Consider the following 17,783-nt stretch of genomic DNA (forward strand, 5'->3'; position numbering starts at 1 on the left):
CCGCAGCCGTCCCGCACACCGACCCCAGCGAGGTACCTGCAGTTCGGCCCGCTCCACCTCCCAGTGCGCCCGCTCCATCTCGAACCGAGCCCACTCGTGCTGGATGTAGTGCAGGATCCCTGGGATAGTGTACTGTTGCGGCCGGGACAGCTCTGGGCCTGCCGCGGGACCCGCTCCCTCGGCGGCCGGAGCACCCCCACCGCCCGCCGCTCCATTCCCCCCGGGCGAAAGGCTCATGTTCCCCCCAGGTCCCTGCTGCTGCCGTGGAGGGGCCGCCATCCCGGGGCCGCCACCACCACCTCCGGCGAGCTCGTCCATTGTGTGTGGGGCCCCGGCCGGGGCGCAGGGCGAGACGCCGACCGCTGGGGGAAGGGCCGGGGAGGGTGGCCCCGCGCTAGCGGCGGGGCGGAGGCCGGCTGGGAGAGGGGCGGGGAGGGGGTTGTTGCTGAATGCCTGCCGTAGGTCAGAGCAGGGAGCTGCCGGCCGCCGCCATTACAGTCCCTCCTCCATCTGCCAGTTTCACTCACTCACTTTAGGGGAAGGGGGGGCCGCGGCGGGAGGGGGAAGGGGGGGCAGGGTTGGGAAGGAGAGAGACGTAGGGCCGCCGCTCCCGCGCAGCATGCCGGGTAGAGAACGCCACTGCCGCCGCTCGCCTACTAGCCAAATAGAGTCCGGCCTCACCCTACGCAGGCGTACTGAGGACGCAGTCGGCTTGCCGTTAGAGGCGGGGAAGGAGATTCGGCCCCGCCCCTAGGCCCGCCCGCAGGCTCGCTGCGGGATTCTGGCGGTGGAGTCCGGACGGTGGGCCGTCGAATCCAATCTTTGGAAGAGAGTCGGTCTCTGCTTTCCCAGGAATCCGTATCCCTCTCTCAGTCAGTGCCCAGCGCCGTTCCCTACCCAAAGGTCTCAGCGGCGCGCCTGCCTTTGGAGCTGGGTTTTAACCTGGTTGGTCGCTCTGGCCGGCCGATCCCGGATTCCTGACGTTTCTTTTGCATTCCTTGCGTGTTTTCAGGCAGTCCCAGAGGGTCGGGCCTTTTTCTCTGCCTGTCACTCTCTCTTTCTCTGGTTTCCTAGCACCAGGCAGCTCCCGGGGCTTTGGGGACGTTCTCTTTCGGCAAAGAGCCCAGATCTTCCCGGACGTGGAGACTGATTCTCTGTCTCTGGGCTTTGCTCCCAATTTTGTGCTCCCTGTCGCGCGTCGCAACTTGTACCGCTTTGCCTCCCTTCTTTCCTATTCTGGGGTGGGTTGTGTTTGGGGAGTTTGACAGGGGAACAGTAGCGATTGTCTTCATTTTTTGGGGGGAGAAGAGAAGATGAAAATCTTTAGATCTTGATAGTGGGCAGAGGGAGAAAAAAACTGGAGGGGACTGGTTAAACTAACAATTTGATATTTTAGAAGTGAATGAGCTCACAAATATTGTCATTCATAGCAGAATCTTTTGATGGAAATAGAAAATAAGAGCATTGTGAAGACAATTTAAAACCCTAGATGAACGGCTAAAAATGTTTTCCTGGGTTGTTTTAGTGAATGTAATATACACATAAAAGACAAGGTTAATCTTTTAAGTACCGTAGTGTGTGTGTTTATGTGCTTAGGTTGCACGGAAACATCCTTAATGAACTAGTAAGTTTCTAAAAGTTAATGTAGCTAATAACCATTTGGTCAAAAAATAGGACAAAAATGATATTTAACAACAATAAGGAAAAAAGATTCATTAATTACAGCTATGCAGGAAAATCGCATATAACATTTATTGCATTCAAATTTTTCGCTTCTCTACTACCAATAAAATTTTCACTATGGAATATACACGACCACTCGGTGTAATTTCCAAGAGATAAAGTAGTACATCTTATTTTATCATGTCTGCTTTACTGTTATTATAGTTTAACGGAGAGTGCATTGGACTTGTTACCCATGCTGCCATGTTTTATTTATGTATGAAATGATGTCTGAGGTCGCAGAATTATTAAGAACTATTTCTCCATTTCATAGCAACCAACATACAACCTGCTCATTCAATCTTGTTCATTTGCGAGGGGCCTCAGAGCATGTAAAAAGTTCAAAAATACTGTCCTGCCTCAAGACCCATATACATCAAGAAAAATTTGTGAGAGGGTGTGACTGATCTCCCTTACATTGGCATCAAAAGAAGAGGAGCATACCCACTAATATTTCCTGCTGGTATGTCAAGTTCAAGTAAAGGCTGGATTTATAATCCTTTTTCCTCCCCACTCACCTTCAAAAAAAACCAAACTCTGCTCTTCTATTACCTATCATATTAAGTGGCACCACATTCAACCTGAGGCCTGGCAGTCATTCTAGGACCTTTCCTTCACTTGGTCCCCTCATCCAATCCCTTTCTCAGTAATATATTTTATATTTATTCCATATCTTCATACATGTCTTAATTTAAACCTTCCCACCTTTACTGTTCCCCCGCCTTCCACTACCACTGATGCCTGAGTGATCTTCAAAAGTCAGATCTGATCCTATCATTCCCTGCTTAAAATATATTAATGATCACCAGACTTACAATAAAGCCCAAATTTTGGCATAGTATATAAAAGTCCTTATTGCCTAATTTACCATCACACCATCATGGTATCCCATTCTCTCCAGCTAATCTGCAGCACCATTTTGGGTTCCTCCAATGTGTAATGCTGTTTCATTCCACAAGAATTTAATACATGCTGTATCCAACTGGCTTTGCTTCCCTTCTTCCTTCAAAACTCATCTCAAGTATTTCTTCCTCCAAGAAGCTTTCCAGATCCGTGAATTATTTAGTATAGTATACTAATAGTATCCCATGCTTAACTCCTAATACTTATTACATTGTATTTAAATTGTCTATATATGTACTCCTCGGTGACACTCATACTAAACACTATGAAAGCAAGACAGTCACATAACAGGTACTGCAAATATTTGCTTCACTTATTTACATTTTTTTTTTTTTAATTTCTGGATTGGCTACTATTTTTCAGATGCTCTGTTAGTCGCTGGTGAACCACTGTGAATCAAACAGATATAATCTCTGCCTTCACAGACTTTCCAGTCTAGTTTTAGGCAAATTACTTAGCACCAAGCACCCTTACTTCCTCAAAGTCTTATCCAGATCTGTCTCTTACACTCCCTGTTTGAAGAATTCCAGTTGAACATGTCTGGATTCACTTTGTCCATGGTTTTATAAATGTCAACAGTGCAATCCTAAACCATATTCTTCCCAGATCATAGTCATTTATCTGCAGGATTGTAGCCTCCTAGAGGGGCAGGACCTATGCCCCTCTTGTTGAAAACTGTACCCCCAGTGCCTGGGACAGTGAAATCCCCAATAAATGTTTGATGAATAACTTAAATTCATACTAGACTAATATGGATATTTTTCCTTCACCTCAGTCTTTTTTTTTTTACCAGTTTTTGCTACCATTGTACCAATTATCTCTTGAGGTTCAATGACCAGAACTGTCATGAGCACTAATAGTAAAAGACACCAAAATTTTCTCCTCTATTGGGAGATTATTTTTTACAGTATTGATGTTGTGCTTTGTGTACATGACTCCAAGGACAGTCTGCAGTGAGCTCCTAGAATCTTGTTCTCTGTAGGTAATGAGCTTTCCCAGGCTCACATACAACTCACCTAACTGGAATTCCCTTCCTAAACTGTGACTGAGTCATTTCCTCTTTTCAGCATCAACCTTTGAAACTTCTTGTTTGTTCTGTCCTTTCATCAATCTTGTTCATTTCTCCTCCACTCCCATTGATTCTCTCAGTTTCAATGCCTGCCTATTTATATCTTTAATCAGTTTAGAATTTTAAGGGTTTTTTTTTCCCCATTAGCTAATCTTAGACACCTGTGTTTTTATTCTACCTGACCAAAAAGAGACTTGTCACATTTCATGTGCATATATTATATCAACAAAAGTATGTTAAGGAATTCTAGTTTTTTAAATACATCAGAGTGGTTAACACTCAGATGCCTTCTTCCCAGTTATTGCAATACCTGATGTACAAAGTGTTTTGACCCTGACTTTGAGAACTATGTGAATTCCTTACCAGACATCATATTATTTCATTGGTACATACTTCTCTAGGCATCTTTAACAGATTTTTTCTTTAACATACCACTATACCATTATCACACCTATAAAATTAATGGTAATTCCATTGTACAGTCATCCTACTAACAAAGAGCTCAGACTGGTTCATAATCACTGATCTAGTCATCTTTTTCCATCATCTGAAAAGACTGTGACAAGTATTCTTATCTCTATGAAGAGAGAAAGCTGAGATAAGAGTTCTGGGTAACTTCCGCAGCCCTTAGTAGAATAGGAAGTATTCCTACTCTTACATCAGTGAGTATACATGTTTATTTGGAAACAAGAAATAAAGTCTCCCTTTACAATTCTGCCTCCTTCTGTCCTGTCAATGGATTTAATATTACTACCTCTGGCTCCCAAATCATTTGCACTTTTGAAATCATGTTTTAGGTAGTTTCAGGGTGATTCAGTCACTTGGGGAAACTACATAGGGTTTACATTTATAAATATAGAAAACAAATGAATATTAGAGCCCAGAGAAATATCTTTGAGAAGAGTTGGCATGTGTTCAAAAACCAAACGAGCAAAGTGTATAATGGAGATGGAACAGAAAAGGAGGCAGCTTTGACCTGCACTGTGGTTTAACCAGCATAATAAGATCAGGTATCTACTTTTCATTAAAGCAGTTGCTTGTGGCTAAGAAAAGTATAGAAATATGTGCAGGATACCTGAACTATTCAAATAGTATATTGTGTGGAAAAGAAAAGGAATAGGACCTTCACAGATTACAGAAAAATAGGCACCAAGACCTTCAGGAAACTGTGCATGCTATATAAAATTCTAGTCCAAGTTCATTCCTGAATTGTCTCCTGGGTAATATGATTCAGAAAGCAATAGGCTGTGATAATACTGTATAATAGCTAACTCATAGAGATGTCAAAATTGAAAGGGAAAGAAGAAAAAAGGATTGCCTGGAGCCAAGTCCCTCCTGAACATTGGGTAAAAGTGAACAACCAGCTCTGTAAACATGAGAACCAAATGACTGGAAAATGTGACTGAATGGGAAATTGCCAAAAGTTTCCTAGGTAATAATTTAACAATCTTGGAAATGTGGTTTGTCTCCTGTTGGGGCAGCAGGGGAATGTTCAGAAGAATGGTACCAGACATGGACATCTTGCCTGGAAAATCTCTGCTAAAGACAGTGTTTCCTTTGGAAAATGTTTTAAATTTGGCAAAAATTCACAAAACCTTATTTTTTTATGATAACATTTTTAAAGATGGTAACCTTTAGTTTTGTCTATTAATAGACCAACCTAAAGTACCTGACAATTACCCTACAAAAAAAGATTAAAGAATTATTTAGAGCATTTAAAAATAACTCCTATTGCTCCTTTTGTATTATAGCTTTCAATATAGTAATCGGATGTTGTAAATCATGTTGTGCTTAAGACTTTTTATTTTTGGCCGCACAGCATGTGGTATCTCAGTTCCCCGACCAGGGATTGAACCCATGCCCCCTGCAGTAGAAGCTCCAAGTCTTAACCAGTGGACCACCAGGGAAGTCCCTAGACATTTTTATTTAACTTTTTATTTTGGATTTCAGTCATTCAAAAGTAGGAAAAAAAAGTCTAATGAATTGCCATTTTCAACAGTTATCAAGATTTTGCCATTCTTATTTCATCTATTCCCCATTTTTTCTGTGTGAGGAATTTTTTTTTACTATTAAAAAAGTTTAACAAGAAAGTTTAATATGAAGATGTACACTGCTCAATTTTTTATATGATAGTAAAACAGGCCCTTTGGAGATGGGACATGAGGAAGCAATTGATATCTTTGATGAACACAACCTTTGTTTATACTCATTCCAAGGCTTCTAACATGATGATACTATTTTCCCTTATACTGCCATTCCAGTATTGTTCTGTCACCCACCAATTGCTGTCTCTGCACATTCATCTATTGAAAGATTCATAAAGGAATCAAATCCCCAAAGATTCCTTGGACATGTCCACCACCATTTGATTTCAGTGATAACTTCCTGTCCATACATGTTTCAACTCAGGAGGGTGAGCCTTGCTTATGGCGTCTACTCAACAAGCTCAAAGATACCTTGAAATGGAATTCGTGGCCTTCCTCACACTTCCATGGCCGGCCCTCAGAATAATTTAAAGTAAATCCCAGACATCATATTATTTCATTGGTATATACTTCTCTAGGTATCTAACAGATTAGGACCTTTTTATTTTCAACATACCACAATACCATTATCACACCAATAAAATTAGTGGTAATTCCATTATACAGTATAATCCCTAGTCCATTGTCAATTTCCCCCAATTATCTAAAAAAATTTTTTTTTAAGAGTTGGTGATTTCAAATCAGGATCCAAACAAAATCTATATATTTCCTTTATTTGCTGTATCTTTAGGTCTTTTTTTATTTGTCTCCCCCCTCACCCCCACATCGTCATGCCATTTATTTGTTGAAGAGGTGAGGTTATTTATCCTGCAGAATTTCCCACATTTGGCTGGTTGCATTTTTATTGTATTATTTAGCATATTCCTTTCTCCTCCGTATTGTCTGTAAACTAGGAGTTAGATCTAGAGGCTAGGTTTGATTCAGGTTTTAATTTTTTTTGGTAAAAATATTTCTACATTGGGGATGCAATGTACTTTCTATTGCATCACACCAGGCAGCACATATGTCTAGTTGTCTCAGTTTTAGTACTGTAATGTACTAAACTTGATCAGCCTGATCTAGCTATTGTCAGCCTTAGCTAGCTAGCTAGCTGTCTTTTAACACACATATCATGCTCTACTCTCAACAGTTTCTGCTCAGCGCGGAGTCTGTCTTTGTATTAAAGAGCTTCCACTGGATGTTGCCTAGCCTTCGGGGTCCTGATTGGGACCTTTCCTTGCACTCATTGGCAAAAGAGATCCTCCCAGATCTCCTCCCAGTTCTCAGTGTGGTACTTAGATTCTCTCCTGAGGTTCCCATGTCAAGGGGCGGGGGAGGGGGGGGCGGTGCCCTTCCTTTGGATGATGACTTGGTGATTTCTGGGTTCCTTGGCTCTTTTGACCCTTACCCGACCACATTTTCAAATCTCCACTTCTGCTGGCACAGGTGTGGTTCCCCCTTTCTAGGTGCTAAGGGTAGTTAGTGTTCTGGAGTTCCAGGGGATGTTTTTCCCTTGGTTTTTGGTAAAGATGTTACTGTATAGTTTTTTCTTTTTTTCCATCCTCGTGGCTCTCACTGTTTTTTGTAAGGGAATCCCGGGAACTTCCAAAACTGCTCTGCTACTAACACCACTCCCTTGCTTCTCTGCACTCTTGGCGTTTTAAGGTTTAAATTGCCTGCTAGTTAACCTAAATTTATTTATTAGAGCACTGCTATTGAAATAACTTATTTGATCACTGCTAAAATAATTGTGACATTTTTGCTATTCAGAGATGTGAGATATAAGTGAGTGTAAATTTAAATATGAATAATATCCTCTGGGAACAGTTGGGCAGGCTCTTGTCTGACAACTTTACTCTCCTATTTACATTTTCAGCCAGGAGCTGTAACATGTTGCTGTACTTTACTGTGAAATTCAGTAAAGCAAAAAGTGCTCCTGGGCAAAGGGCAGCCAAGCAGTCCACCTGAAAGGCTCTGTGTTTACCCTGACACCTGATCGGAACAAGAATGCTACTAAATTCAGATACGTGTCTGAAAACTTGCCTTGGACAGCGTTTGCTGGGTATGTTTTATCTGTTGGAAGTAGAAAGGGAGATTAGCTGAACTCACTAAGAGAGCGAGTCAGACATAAGAATTTTGGAAGTTTAGGTCTGATTACAAATGTTAAACACACTGTAATAAATGCAGTAGTATGAGCTTTTCTGTCCTAAAGTTTCACATTATCTGATTAAGCCACTTCTTGGGCTTTAGGCTCCCTGTTGAGATCAACTGAAAGCAAATAGTCTGTTAGAATTGCACCTTTTGTGATACACTCTGGAGTCAAGATTAAACCTGCCAAAATATGCACATATAGCCATTAGCCAGTGAAAGCTTTTGAATAGAGGGTACAAACTGGGTAGACCTAGATTTACGCTAGTGAATGGAGAGTGAAATTGTACGTCCATGGTCACATTACAGCCGTCACTGAATTACTGGAGTCTTGAGGTAAACTTGGAGGTAAAGAGCAGTGGGTGAGAGCACAGACACTGGAGCCTGGCTAACATGATTGAGTCCTTCCTCTGCCTTTTTACTTGGTGACCTTTGGCAAGTGACTAAGTTTTCATATCTGTGGAGATAAAAACAGTCTCTAACTCATAAAGCCATTATGGGGATTGAAAGAGTAGGTAAAGCGTTTGAAACAGCAGCGCCTGGCTGTTTGGTAAGCACTGTGTGTTTTCTATTGTTATTATCTCTCTTCAAGAGTTGTTTTGTTGGGTTATTAGGACATCTTATCACAAAGGCTGAATAATGCCTCTCAGGTTACAGCAGCGGATTCTTTCATGACCACCATCAAATATCAGGAGCGTTAATTACTCATTTGAATTAGAGTCAGTTGTGGCCATGTAACTAACAAAAAAGATAGATCCTGTTGGTTGAGTAAACTGCTCCTCAAATTAAGGTTTAATACAGTAATTTTTGTGTTTCACTGTTTCTTTTAAAGCAATGATCTGCAAAATGGAGCCATAATTTTCTAAGTGATCTCTTCAGGACTGAAAAATGTTAATGTAGCTTTTAATACTGCTTCATTTTAACTCAAGACACACTTCATTTAATTAGGAAGATCTTAAATAATAATTTCAATATATAACTGTAGTTTTACAGTTTTCTTTTTTTTTAACATCTTTATTGGAGTATAATTATAATTGCTTTACAGTATTGTGTTAGTTTCTGCTGTATAACAAAGTGAATCAGCTATATGCATAAAGCATATCCCCATATCCCCTCCATCTTGCATCTCCCTCCCACCTTCCTTATCCCACCCCTCTACGTGGTTGCAAAGGATCAAGCTGATTTCCATGTGCTATGCAGCTGCTTCCCACTAGCTATCTGTTTTACATTTGGTAGTGTATATATGTCAGTGCTACTCTCTCACTTCGTCCTAGCTTCCCCTTCCCCCTCCCCATCTCCTCAAGTCCATTCTCTACGTCTACGTTTTTATTCCTGTCCTGCCCCTAGGTTCATCAGAACCATTTTTTTTTTTTAGATTCCATATATATGTGTTAGCATATTGTATTTGTTTTTCTCTTTCTGACTTACTTCACTCTGTATGACAGACTCTAGGTCCATCCACCTCACTACAAATAACTGTTTTGTTTCTTTTTATGGCTGAGTAATATTCCATTGTATATATGTGCTACATATTCTTTCTCCATTCATCTGTCAGTGGACACTTAGGTTGCTTCCATGTCCTGGCTATTGTAAATAGTGCTGCAATGAACATTGTGGTACATGACTCTTTTTGAATTATGGTTTTCTCAGGGTATATGCCCAGTAGTGGGATTGCTGGGTCATCTGGTAGTTCTATTTTTAGTTTTCTAAGGAACCTCCACACTGTTCTCCATAGTGGCTGTATCAATTTACATTCCCACCAACAGGGCAAGAAGGTTCCCTTTTCTCCACACCCTCTCCAGCATTTATCGTTTGTAGACTTTTTGATGATGACCATTCTGACTGGTGTGAGATGATACCTCATTGTAGTTTTGATATGCATTTCTCTAATAATTAGTGACGTTGAGCATCCTTTGATGTGTTTGCTGGCAATCTGTATATGTTCTTTGGAGAAATGTCTGTTTAGGTCTTTTGCCCATTTTTGGATTGTGTTGTTTGTTTTTTTGATATTGAGCTGCATGAGCTGCTTGTATATTTTGGAGATTAATCCTTTGTCAGTTGCTTCCTTTGCAAATATTTTCTCCCATTCTGAGGGTTGTCTTTTCATCTTGTTTATGGTTTCCTATGCTGTGCAAAAGCTTTTAAGTTTCATTAGGTCCCATTTGTTTAGTTTTGTTTTTATTTCCATTTCTCTAGGAGGTGGGTCAAAAAGGATCTTGCTGTGATTTATGTCATAGAGTATTCTGCCTATGGTTTTCTCTAAGAGTTTTATGGTGTCTGGCCTTACATTTAGGTCTTCAATCCATTTTGAGTTTACTTCTGTGTATGGTGTTAGGGAATGTTCTAATTTCATTCTTTTACATGTAGCTGTCCAGTTTTCCCAGCACCACTTATTGAAGAGGCTGTCTTTTCTCCATTGTATACGCTTGCCTCCTCTATCAAAGATAAGGTGACCATATGTGTGTGGGTTTATCTCTGGGCCTTCTATCCTGTTCCATTGATCTATATTTCTGATTTTTTGCCAGTACCATACTGTCTTGATTACTGTAGCTTTGTAGTATAGTCTGAAGTCTGGGAGCCTGATTCCTCCAGCTCTGTTTTTCTTTCTCAAGATTGCTTTGGTTATTTGGGGTCTTTTGTGTTTCCATACAAATTGTGAAATTTTTTGTTCTAGTTCTGTGAAAAATGCCATTGGCGTTTGATAGGGATTGCACAGAATCTGTAGATTGCTTTGGGTAGTATAGTCATTTTCACAATGTTTGTTCTTCCAATCCAAGAGCATGATATATCACTCCATCTGTTTGTATCATCTTTAATTTATTTCATCAGTGTCTTACAGTTTTCTGCATACAGGTCTTTGTCTCCTTAGGTAGGTTTATTCCTAGGTATTTTACTCTTTTTGTTTCAGTGGTAAATGGCAGTGTTTCCTTAATTTCTTTTTCAGATTTTTCATCATTAGTGTATAGGAATGCAAGAGATTTCTGTGTGTTAATTTTGTATCCTCCTACTCTACCAAATTCATTAATTAGCTCTAGGAGTTTTCTGGTAGCATCTTTAGGATTCTCTATGTATAGTATCATGTCATCTGCAAACAGTGACAGTTTTATTTCTTCTTTTCCGATTTGTATTCCTTTTATTTCTTTTTCTTCTCTGATTGCTGTGGCTAAAACTTCCAAATCTATGTTGAATAATAGTGGTGAGAGTGGGCAACCTTGTCTTGTTCCTGATCTTAGTGGAAATGGTTTCAGTTTTTCACCATTGAGAATGATGTTGGCTGTGGGTTTGTCATATATGGCCTTTATTATGTTGAGGCAGGTTCCCTCTATGCCTACTTTCTGGAGAGTTTTTATCATAAATGGATGTTGATTTTGTCAAAAGCTTTTTCTGCATCTATTGAGACTATCATATGGTTTTTATCCTTCAATTTGTTAATATGCTGTATCACATTGATTGATTTGCATATACTGAAGAATCCTTGCATTCCTGGGGTAAACCCCACTTGATCATGGTGTATGATCCTTTTAATGTGCTGTTGGATTCTGTTTGCTAGTATTTTGTTGAGGATTTTTGCATCTATGTTCATCAGAGATATTGGCCTGCAGTTTTCTTTTTTGTGACATCTTTGCCTGGTCTTGGTATCAGAGTGATTGTGGCTTCATAGAATGAGTTTGGGAGTGTTCCTCCCTCTGCTATATTTTGGAAGAGATTGAAAAGGATAGGTGTTAGCTCTTCTGTAAATGTGTGATAGAATTCTCCTGTGAAACCTCCTGGCCCTGGGCTTTTGTTTGTTGGAAGTTCTTTTTTTTTTTTTTGTGGTACGTGGGCCTCTCACTCTTGTGGCCTCTCCTGTTGCAGAGCACAGGCTCCGGACGCGCAGGCTCAGCAGCCATGGCTAATGGGCCCAGCAGCTCCGTGGCATGTGGGATCTTCCCAGACTGGGGCACGAACCTGTGTCCCCTGCATCGGCAGGTGGACTCTCAACCACTGTGCCACCAGGGAAGCCCCTGTTGGAAGATTTTTAATCACAGTTTCAATTTCAGTGCTTGTGATTGGTCTTGTTTATATTTTGTTTCTTCCTGGTTCCGTCTTGGAAGGTTGTGCTTTTCTCAGAATTTGTTCATTTCTTCTGGGTTGTCCATTTTATTGGCATAGAGTTGCTTGTAGTAATCTCTCATGATCCTTTGTATTTCTGCAGTGTCAGTTGTTACTTCTCCTTTTTCATTTATAGTTCTATTGACTTGAGTCTTCTCCCTTTTTTTCTTGATGAGTTTGGCTGATGGTTTATCAATTTTGTTTATCTTCTCAAAGAACCAGCTTTTAGTTTTATAGATCTTTGCTGTTGTTTCCTTCATTTCTTTTTCATTGATTTCTGATCTGATTTTTATTATTTCTTTTCTCCTGCTAACTTTGGGGTTTTTTTGTTCTCCTTTCTCTAATTGCTTTAGGTGTAAGTTTAGGTTGTTTATTTGAGGTTTTTCTTGTTTCTTGAGGTAGGATTGTATTGCTATAAACTTCCCTCTTAGAACTGCTTTTGCTGCATCCCATTGGTTTTGGGTTGTCATCTTTTCATTGTCATTTGTTTCTAGGTATTTTTTGATTTCCTCTTTGATCTCTTCAGTGATCTCTTGGTTATTAAGTAGTGTATTGCTTAGCCTTTATGTGTTTGTATTTTTTAGTTCTTTTCCTGTAATTGATATCTAGTCCCATAGCGTTATGGTTAGAAGAGATACTTGATACGATTTCAATTTTCTTAAATTTACCAAGGCTTGATTTGTGACCTAAGATATGGTCTATCCTGAAGAATGTTCCATGAGCACGTGAGAAGAAAGTGTATTCTGTTTTTGGATGGAATGTCCTGTAAATATCAATTAAGTCCATCTTGTTTAATGTGTCATTTAAAGTTTTTGTTTCCTTATTTATTTTCATTTTGGATGATCTGTCCACTGGTGAAAGTGGGGTGTTAAAGTCCCTAGTATTATTGTATTACTGTCAGTTTCCCCTTTTATGGCTCTTAGCATTTGCCTTATATACTGAGATGCTCCTATGTTGGGTGCATAAATATTTATGATTGTTATATCTTCTTCTTGAATTTCTCCCTTGATCCTTATGTAGTGTCCTTCATTTTCTCTTGTAACAAATAGTCTTTATTTTAAAGTCTATTTTGTCTGATATGAGAATTGCTACTCCAGCTTTCTTTTGATTTCCATCTGCATGGAATATCTTTTTCCATCCCCTCATTTTCAGTCTGTATGTGTCCCTTGGTCTGAAGTGGGTCTCTTGTAGACAGCATATATACGGGTCTTGTTTTTGTATCTATTCAGCCAGTCTGTGTCTTTTAGTTGGAGCATTTAATCCATTTACATTTAAGGTAATTATCGATATGTATGTTCCTATTACCATTTTCTTAATTTTTGGGGGTTTGTTTTTGTAGGTCTTTTCCTTCTCTTGTGTTTCCTGCCTAGAGAAGTTACTTTAGCGTTTGTTGTAAAGCTGGTTTGGTGGTGCTGAATTCTTTTAACTTTTGCTTATCTGTAAAGGTTTTAATTTCTCCATCGAATCTAAATGAGATCCTTGCTGGGTAGAGTAATCTTGGTTGTAGGCTTTTCCCTTTCATCAGTTTAAATATGTCCTGCCACTCCCTTCTGTCTTGCAGAATTTCTGCTGAAAGATCAGCTGTTAACCTTATGGAGACTCCCTTGTATGTTATTTGTTGCTTTTCCCTTGTGGCTTTTAATATTTTTTCTTTGTATTTAATTTTTGATAGTTTGATTAATATGTGTCTTGGTGTGTTTCTCCTTGGGTTTATCCTGTATGGGACTCTCTGTGCTTCCTGGACTTGATTGACTATTTCCTTTCCCATGTTAGGGAAGTTTTCAAGTATAATCTCTTCAAATATTTTCTCAGACCCTTTCTTTTTCTCTTTTTCTTCTGGGACCTCTATAATTGGAATGTTGGTGCATTTACTGTTGCCCCAGAGGTCTCTGAGACTGTCCTCAATTCTTCTCATTCTTTTTTCTTCCTTCTGCTCCCTGGCAGTTATTGCCACCATTTTATCTTCCAGCTCACTTATCCATTCTTCTGCCTCAGTTACTCTGTTATTGATTCCTTCTAGGGTCTTTTCAGTTTCAATAATTGTGTTGTTCATCACTGTTTGTTTGCTCTGTAGTTCTTCTAGATCCTTGTTACACGTTTCTTGTATTTTCTCCATTCTGTGTCCAAGATTTTGGATCTTTAGTATCAGTACTCTGAGTTATTTTTCAGGTAGGTTGCCTATCTCGTCTTCATTTATTTGGTCTTGTAGGTTTTTACCTTGCTCCTTTATCTGTAACATTTTTTTTTGTCGTTTTTTTTTATGGGTGGTGCTGTTTTCCTGTCTCACTGGTTGTTTGGCCTGAGATGAGGACCTATGGGAGTCATCACTCCGATTGATATTCCCTGGGGTTTGAGGTTCTCTATTAGTCCAGCAGTTTGGACTTGGAGTTCCTACCACAGGAGCTTGGGCCCGACCTCCAGCCTGGGAACCACGATCCTGCAAGCCTTGTGGCACAGCAAAAAAAAAAAAAAAAAGGGAAGGAAGAAAGAAAGAAAGGAGCAGTACAATATCAAAGAATTTAAACAAAATAAAATTAGAAAGATAAAAATATATTAGGAAAAATAAAATATTGTTGAAACAACTGCAACAAGGTAAAATACAACCACAACAGAAAAAGAAAAAAATTAAAGGAGGGTTGGGAACAAGCCAAAAGGAGAGAAGAATAACAAAGTATAAAGAATAAAATAAAACTAGAAAAATAAAAGATTTATTATGAAAAATAAAAATATAAAAGAATGAACAACAATGAATCAACAAGATAAAACAGAACCACAATCTAAAAGAGGAAAAAGAAAAGAAAAAATAAAAAAAGCCTTGGCTATGGGGACGGAGTTTAGGCAGGGGGTGGAACTTAGGCAGGGGTGGGGTTTAGGGTGGGGTGGGACCTAGGCAGGCGGGGGTGGTGACGTTTGAGCGTGGGGTGTGGCCTAGGCAGGTTATGTTCAAGCGTGGGGCAGGGCCTCTGCTTAGGACCTGCACAGAAAGGGAGAGGCAGATGTCAAAACAAGGGCCTCTGGAGTGTGGAATTCTGGAGTTTGGAGGCAGTGCCCTGGGTGGAGGTGTAGGGGCGGGGCTTGGGCTCTGCACGGCAGGAGGGAGGCTCCAAGGGCACAGGATTAGGCCCCGGAGCCCAACAGGGTTCCTGGAGCCTAAGTGGACCGGGAAAGCGTTGGCAGTGTTCTCTTCCGTTCCTTTTCACCCTTCCCACACTGTCTGCCCCAGGGTCACCCTGGTTGCTGCTGGACCCGTAACCATAGATGGGTTCCACTGTGTGTAGGAACTCCTCCCCTCCCGCAGCCCCCCCTCAGGGGGGCCAGTCCCATAGGTCTGGACTTTACTTGTGCTCCTCCTTCCCACCCTCCCACTCCCTCAGGACCTGCGCAGCTGGAGGGTGCCTAGGTGGGCAGAGGATCAGGCCTGGGATACCAGCAGGTTCCTGGGGGCCCAAGTGGGCAGGGAAACCTGGCCACTCTCCCTTTTGATACTCTGCCCTCCCAGTGGTTCCCCAATTTCCCCTTGGGATGTGGGATCCCTTCCCCTCCCCCAGCTGCCCTTCAGGGGTGCCAGTCCCATCCCGACAACACTTCTCCTCCCCCTCACTCCCCCCACAGCCCTCATCCTACCTGGTTGCTGGGGGTTCCTCCCATCCTCTTAGGTGTCTGTGGTCCCTCACCGGTGCCTGGTAGATGCCCTAGTTGTGAGGAGATGCAAATTCCGCGTCCTCCTAGTACACCATCTTGATTCCACCCCCCTGTAGTAGTATTTTCTTACACATTTTTTTGGAAAAATTCCACATGTTTACTAATTTTTTCCCCCAGGTAATGTGAACACTAAAGTAAAAGACCGTATAATGTTGAAACAAGTTAATTGTCGGTAAACTATGGAGTGATGGTTTTATAGAAACATTTTCCATAATTTGGGTATTGCATTTTAATTTATAGTCAACTTTTTTATAGACTTTATACTTCTATAGACTTTTTTTGGCCACGTGGCATGTGGGATCTTAGTTCCCCAACCAGGGATCAAACCCGTGTCGCCTGCAGTGGAAGCGCAGAGTCTTAACCACTGGACCACTAGGGAAGTCTATAGACTTTTGTATAAAGTGAGATACTCTGAATCCCAGTTGGGGTTTGTTTGTTTGTTTCTTCTTTGTTTGACATAAAACTATAGGAGCCATTAGCAAATCAAATTTTAATTCTCAATTCCTTTAGTTTGATTTGAATTTAAAAATCTGTAACATTGTATTTGACCCTGTAAGAGTGCTTACAGGCTTATCACTTGAGTCCTAGTGCAAAGCTATTTATTAGAAGATCACTACTCTTTGGAAGAGGGAAAAAATATGAGAATAATCTATCTCCGTAGTCTTTCACAGTTTTCACTGGAAATCAGATGTCCAACAAGAATTGACAAAATCTAATTTAAGAAATACAGAGTTGAGACTTCCCTGGTGTTCCAGTGGGTAAGACTATGCACTCCCAGTGCAGAGGGCCTGGATTCAATCCCTGGTTGGGGAGCTAGGTCCTGCATGCATGCCACAACTAAGAGTTTGCACGCCACAACTAAGAAGCCCACGTGCCACAACTAAAAGATCCTTTGTGCCACTGTAACTAAGACTCAGCACAGCCAAAATAAATAAATAAATAAATAAAATATTAAAGAAAAAAAGAAATACAGGGTTAAATTTATCAAAATCCAAAACATTTTGTTTGAAGTATTTTCAATCTGAGAGGCAACTTGATACTCCATTTTATAGGAAAGGGAAGTAATACATAGTAATCCTACTTCTCTGCTGGAGTTCTTTCTTATTGACACATTGTAACATCACAATAGCAAGTCCTGGGAGGAGCCCATCCATAAGACCCCTAGATCTCTTGGTCCCTGCTTCCTCTTCTCTAAAATTAAGATATTAGATGTCTTTGTTAATCCAAAATTTTGATGAAGAGTTTTAGTCGCTAAGCACAAATATTTAATTTGTATGGCTAAGTAACCAAACAATTTGGAATAAGGTTTACCACCAGAAGTGTTTCTTCACTAATGGCCCATGCCCATGTTTTGTCAAAGTAAACATTTAGTTCCCCTTTTTAATGTTATTTTAAATTTCAAAATAAGTTACCCTTGACATTAAAACCAAAAAGAATACAATTTTAGAAGAAAAATTTTTATTTTTATTTTTGAAGATACCTGTCATTATCTCCATTGTGTGTAGTAAAGGGAAGTTTGAGTCCGGTTACTTACCTGAAAGCAGCTTTTCTATTCTAAGAGTGGAAGGTAAGATAACAACAATAAGAACAGACTCTATGAACTCCAGCCTTTAAGATTTTGTAGCTTTAAACTGCACAGCTCCAACCACCACCAGATCTGATAGTGAGCACCTCTTTGGCAAATGACTAATGGACAGTCTATTCTCAATCCGTCCATCCCCCACTCCACACACACATAAATGACTAACGAATAAAAATAAAACAAGTACTTTTGGACAGACAATGTAATGGTCTATTTATAGTATATAAACTCCTCATCCTGAGTTTTTGAAATATGGTTTTTCTCCCCTGCTTCAATCATACTGCTGTAAAGACCTTAAGAATTCCTCAGTTCACCCCCCCGACCCAGCGCCCTATTGAAGATAGAAAGTCTGATACTTGAACATCTCCAAAAATACAACATCCATCCGTTTTGGTAAAACTTCCAGCTTGTCTCTGCTATTATTATGTATGTGTTTGTGTTTTTGTTTTTTTAAAGCACATTCTCTGCATTCAAAGACCTTATTCATTTTTTTATTATTATTAATTAATTAATTTATTTTTGCTGTGTTGGGTCTTCGATT

At 40.2% G+C, this 17,783-nt stretch overlaps 2 protein-coding genes and 1 pseudogene across 23 annotated transcripts in view; 1 reads left to right on the forward strand and 2 right to left on the reverse strand.

Annotated features, from left to right (window-relative positions):
• STRN3 (striatin 3) overlaps window positions 1-665 on the reverse strand; it is a 110,613-nt gene extending 109,948 nt beyond the window's left edge. For 3 of the 13 annotated variants that reach the window (XR_016392159.1, XR_016392160.1, XM_089907571.1), the window contains exon 1: window positions 37-665. Coding sequence is in view for 10 of the 13 variants with exons in the window: in XM_089907571.1 (XP_089763697.1) it covers window positions 37-318 (282 nt within the window). In the remaining 3 variants the exon portion in view is untranslated. The remainder of the gene's footprint in view (window positions 1-36) is intronic. The other 10 variants (XM_022553560.3, XM_089907570.1, XM_089907568.1 and 7 more) reach the window with 7 other exon arrangements.
• Window positions 1-17,783, forward strand: part of AP4S1 (adaptor related protein complex 4 subunit sigma 1) — a 59,791-nt gene that overhangs the window by 650 nt on the left and 41,358 nt on the right. Inside the window, exons 2-3 of one of the 10 annotated variants that reach the window (XM_022553565.3) lie at window positions 1,997-2,185; window positions 7,595-7,780. The exons of 5 other annotated variants lie outside the window; for them this stretch is intronic. The gene's annotated coding sequence lies outside the window, so the exon portion shown is untranslated. Of the gene's footprint in view, window positions 1-591; window positions 2,186-7,594; window positions 7,781-17,783 lie in introns of those variants that run through there. 4 more of the 10 variants (XM_089907578.1, XM_022553564.3, XM_022553566.3 and 1 more) reach the window with 4 other exon arrangements.
• Window positions 4,463-6,743, reverse strand: LOC149750260 (small nuclear ribonucleoprotein G pseudogene; annotated as a pseudogene).

This window comes from Delphinapterus leucas, chromosome 2, assembly GCF_059928025.1.
Source record: "Delphinapterus leucas isolate spDelLeu-1000000601 "Yukka" chromosome 2, BTC_Dleu_Yukka2, whole genome shotgun sequence".
NCBI lineage: Eukaryota > Metazoa > Chordata > Mammalia > Artiodactyla > Monodontidae > Delphinapterus > Delphinapterus leucas.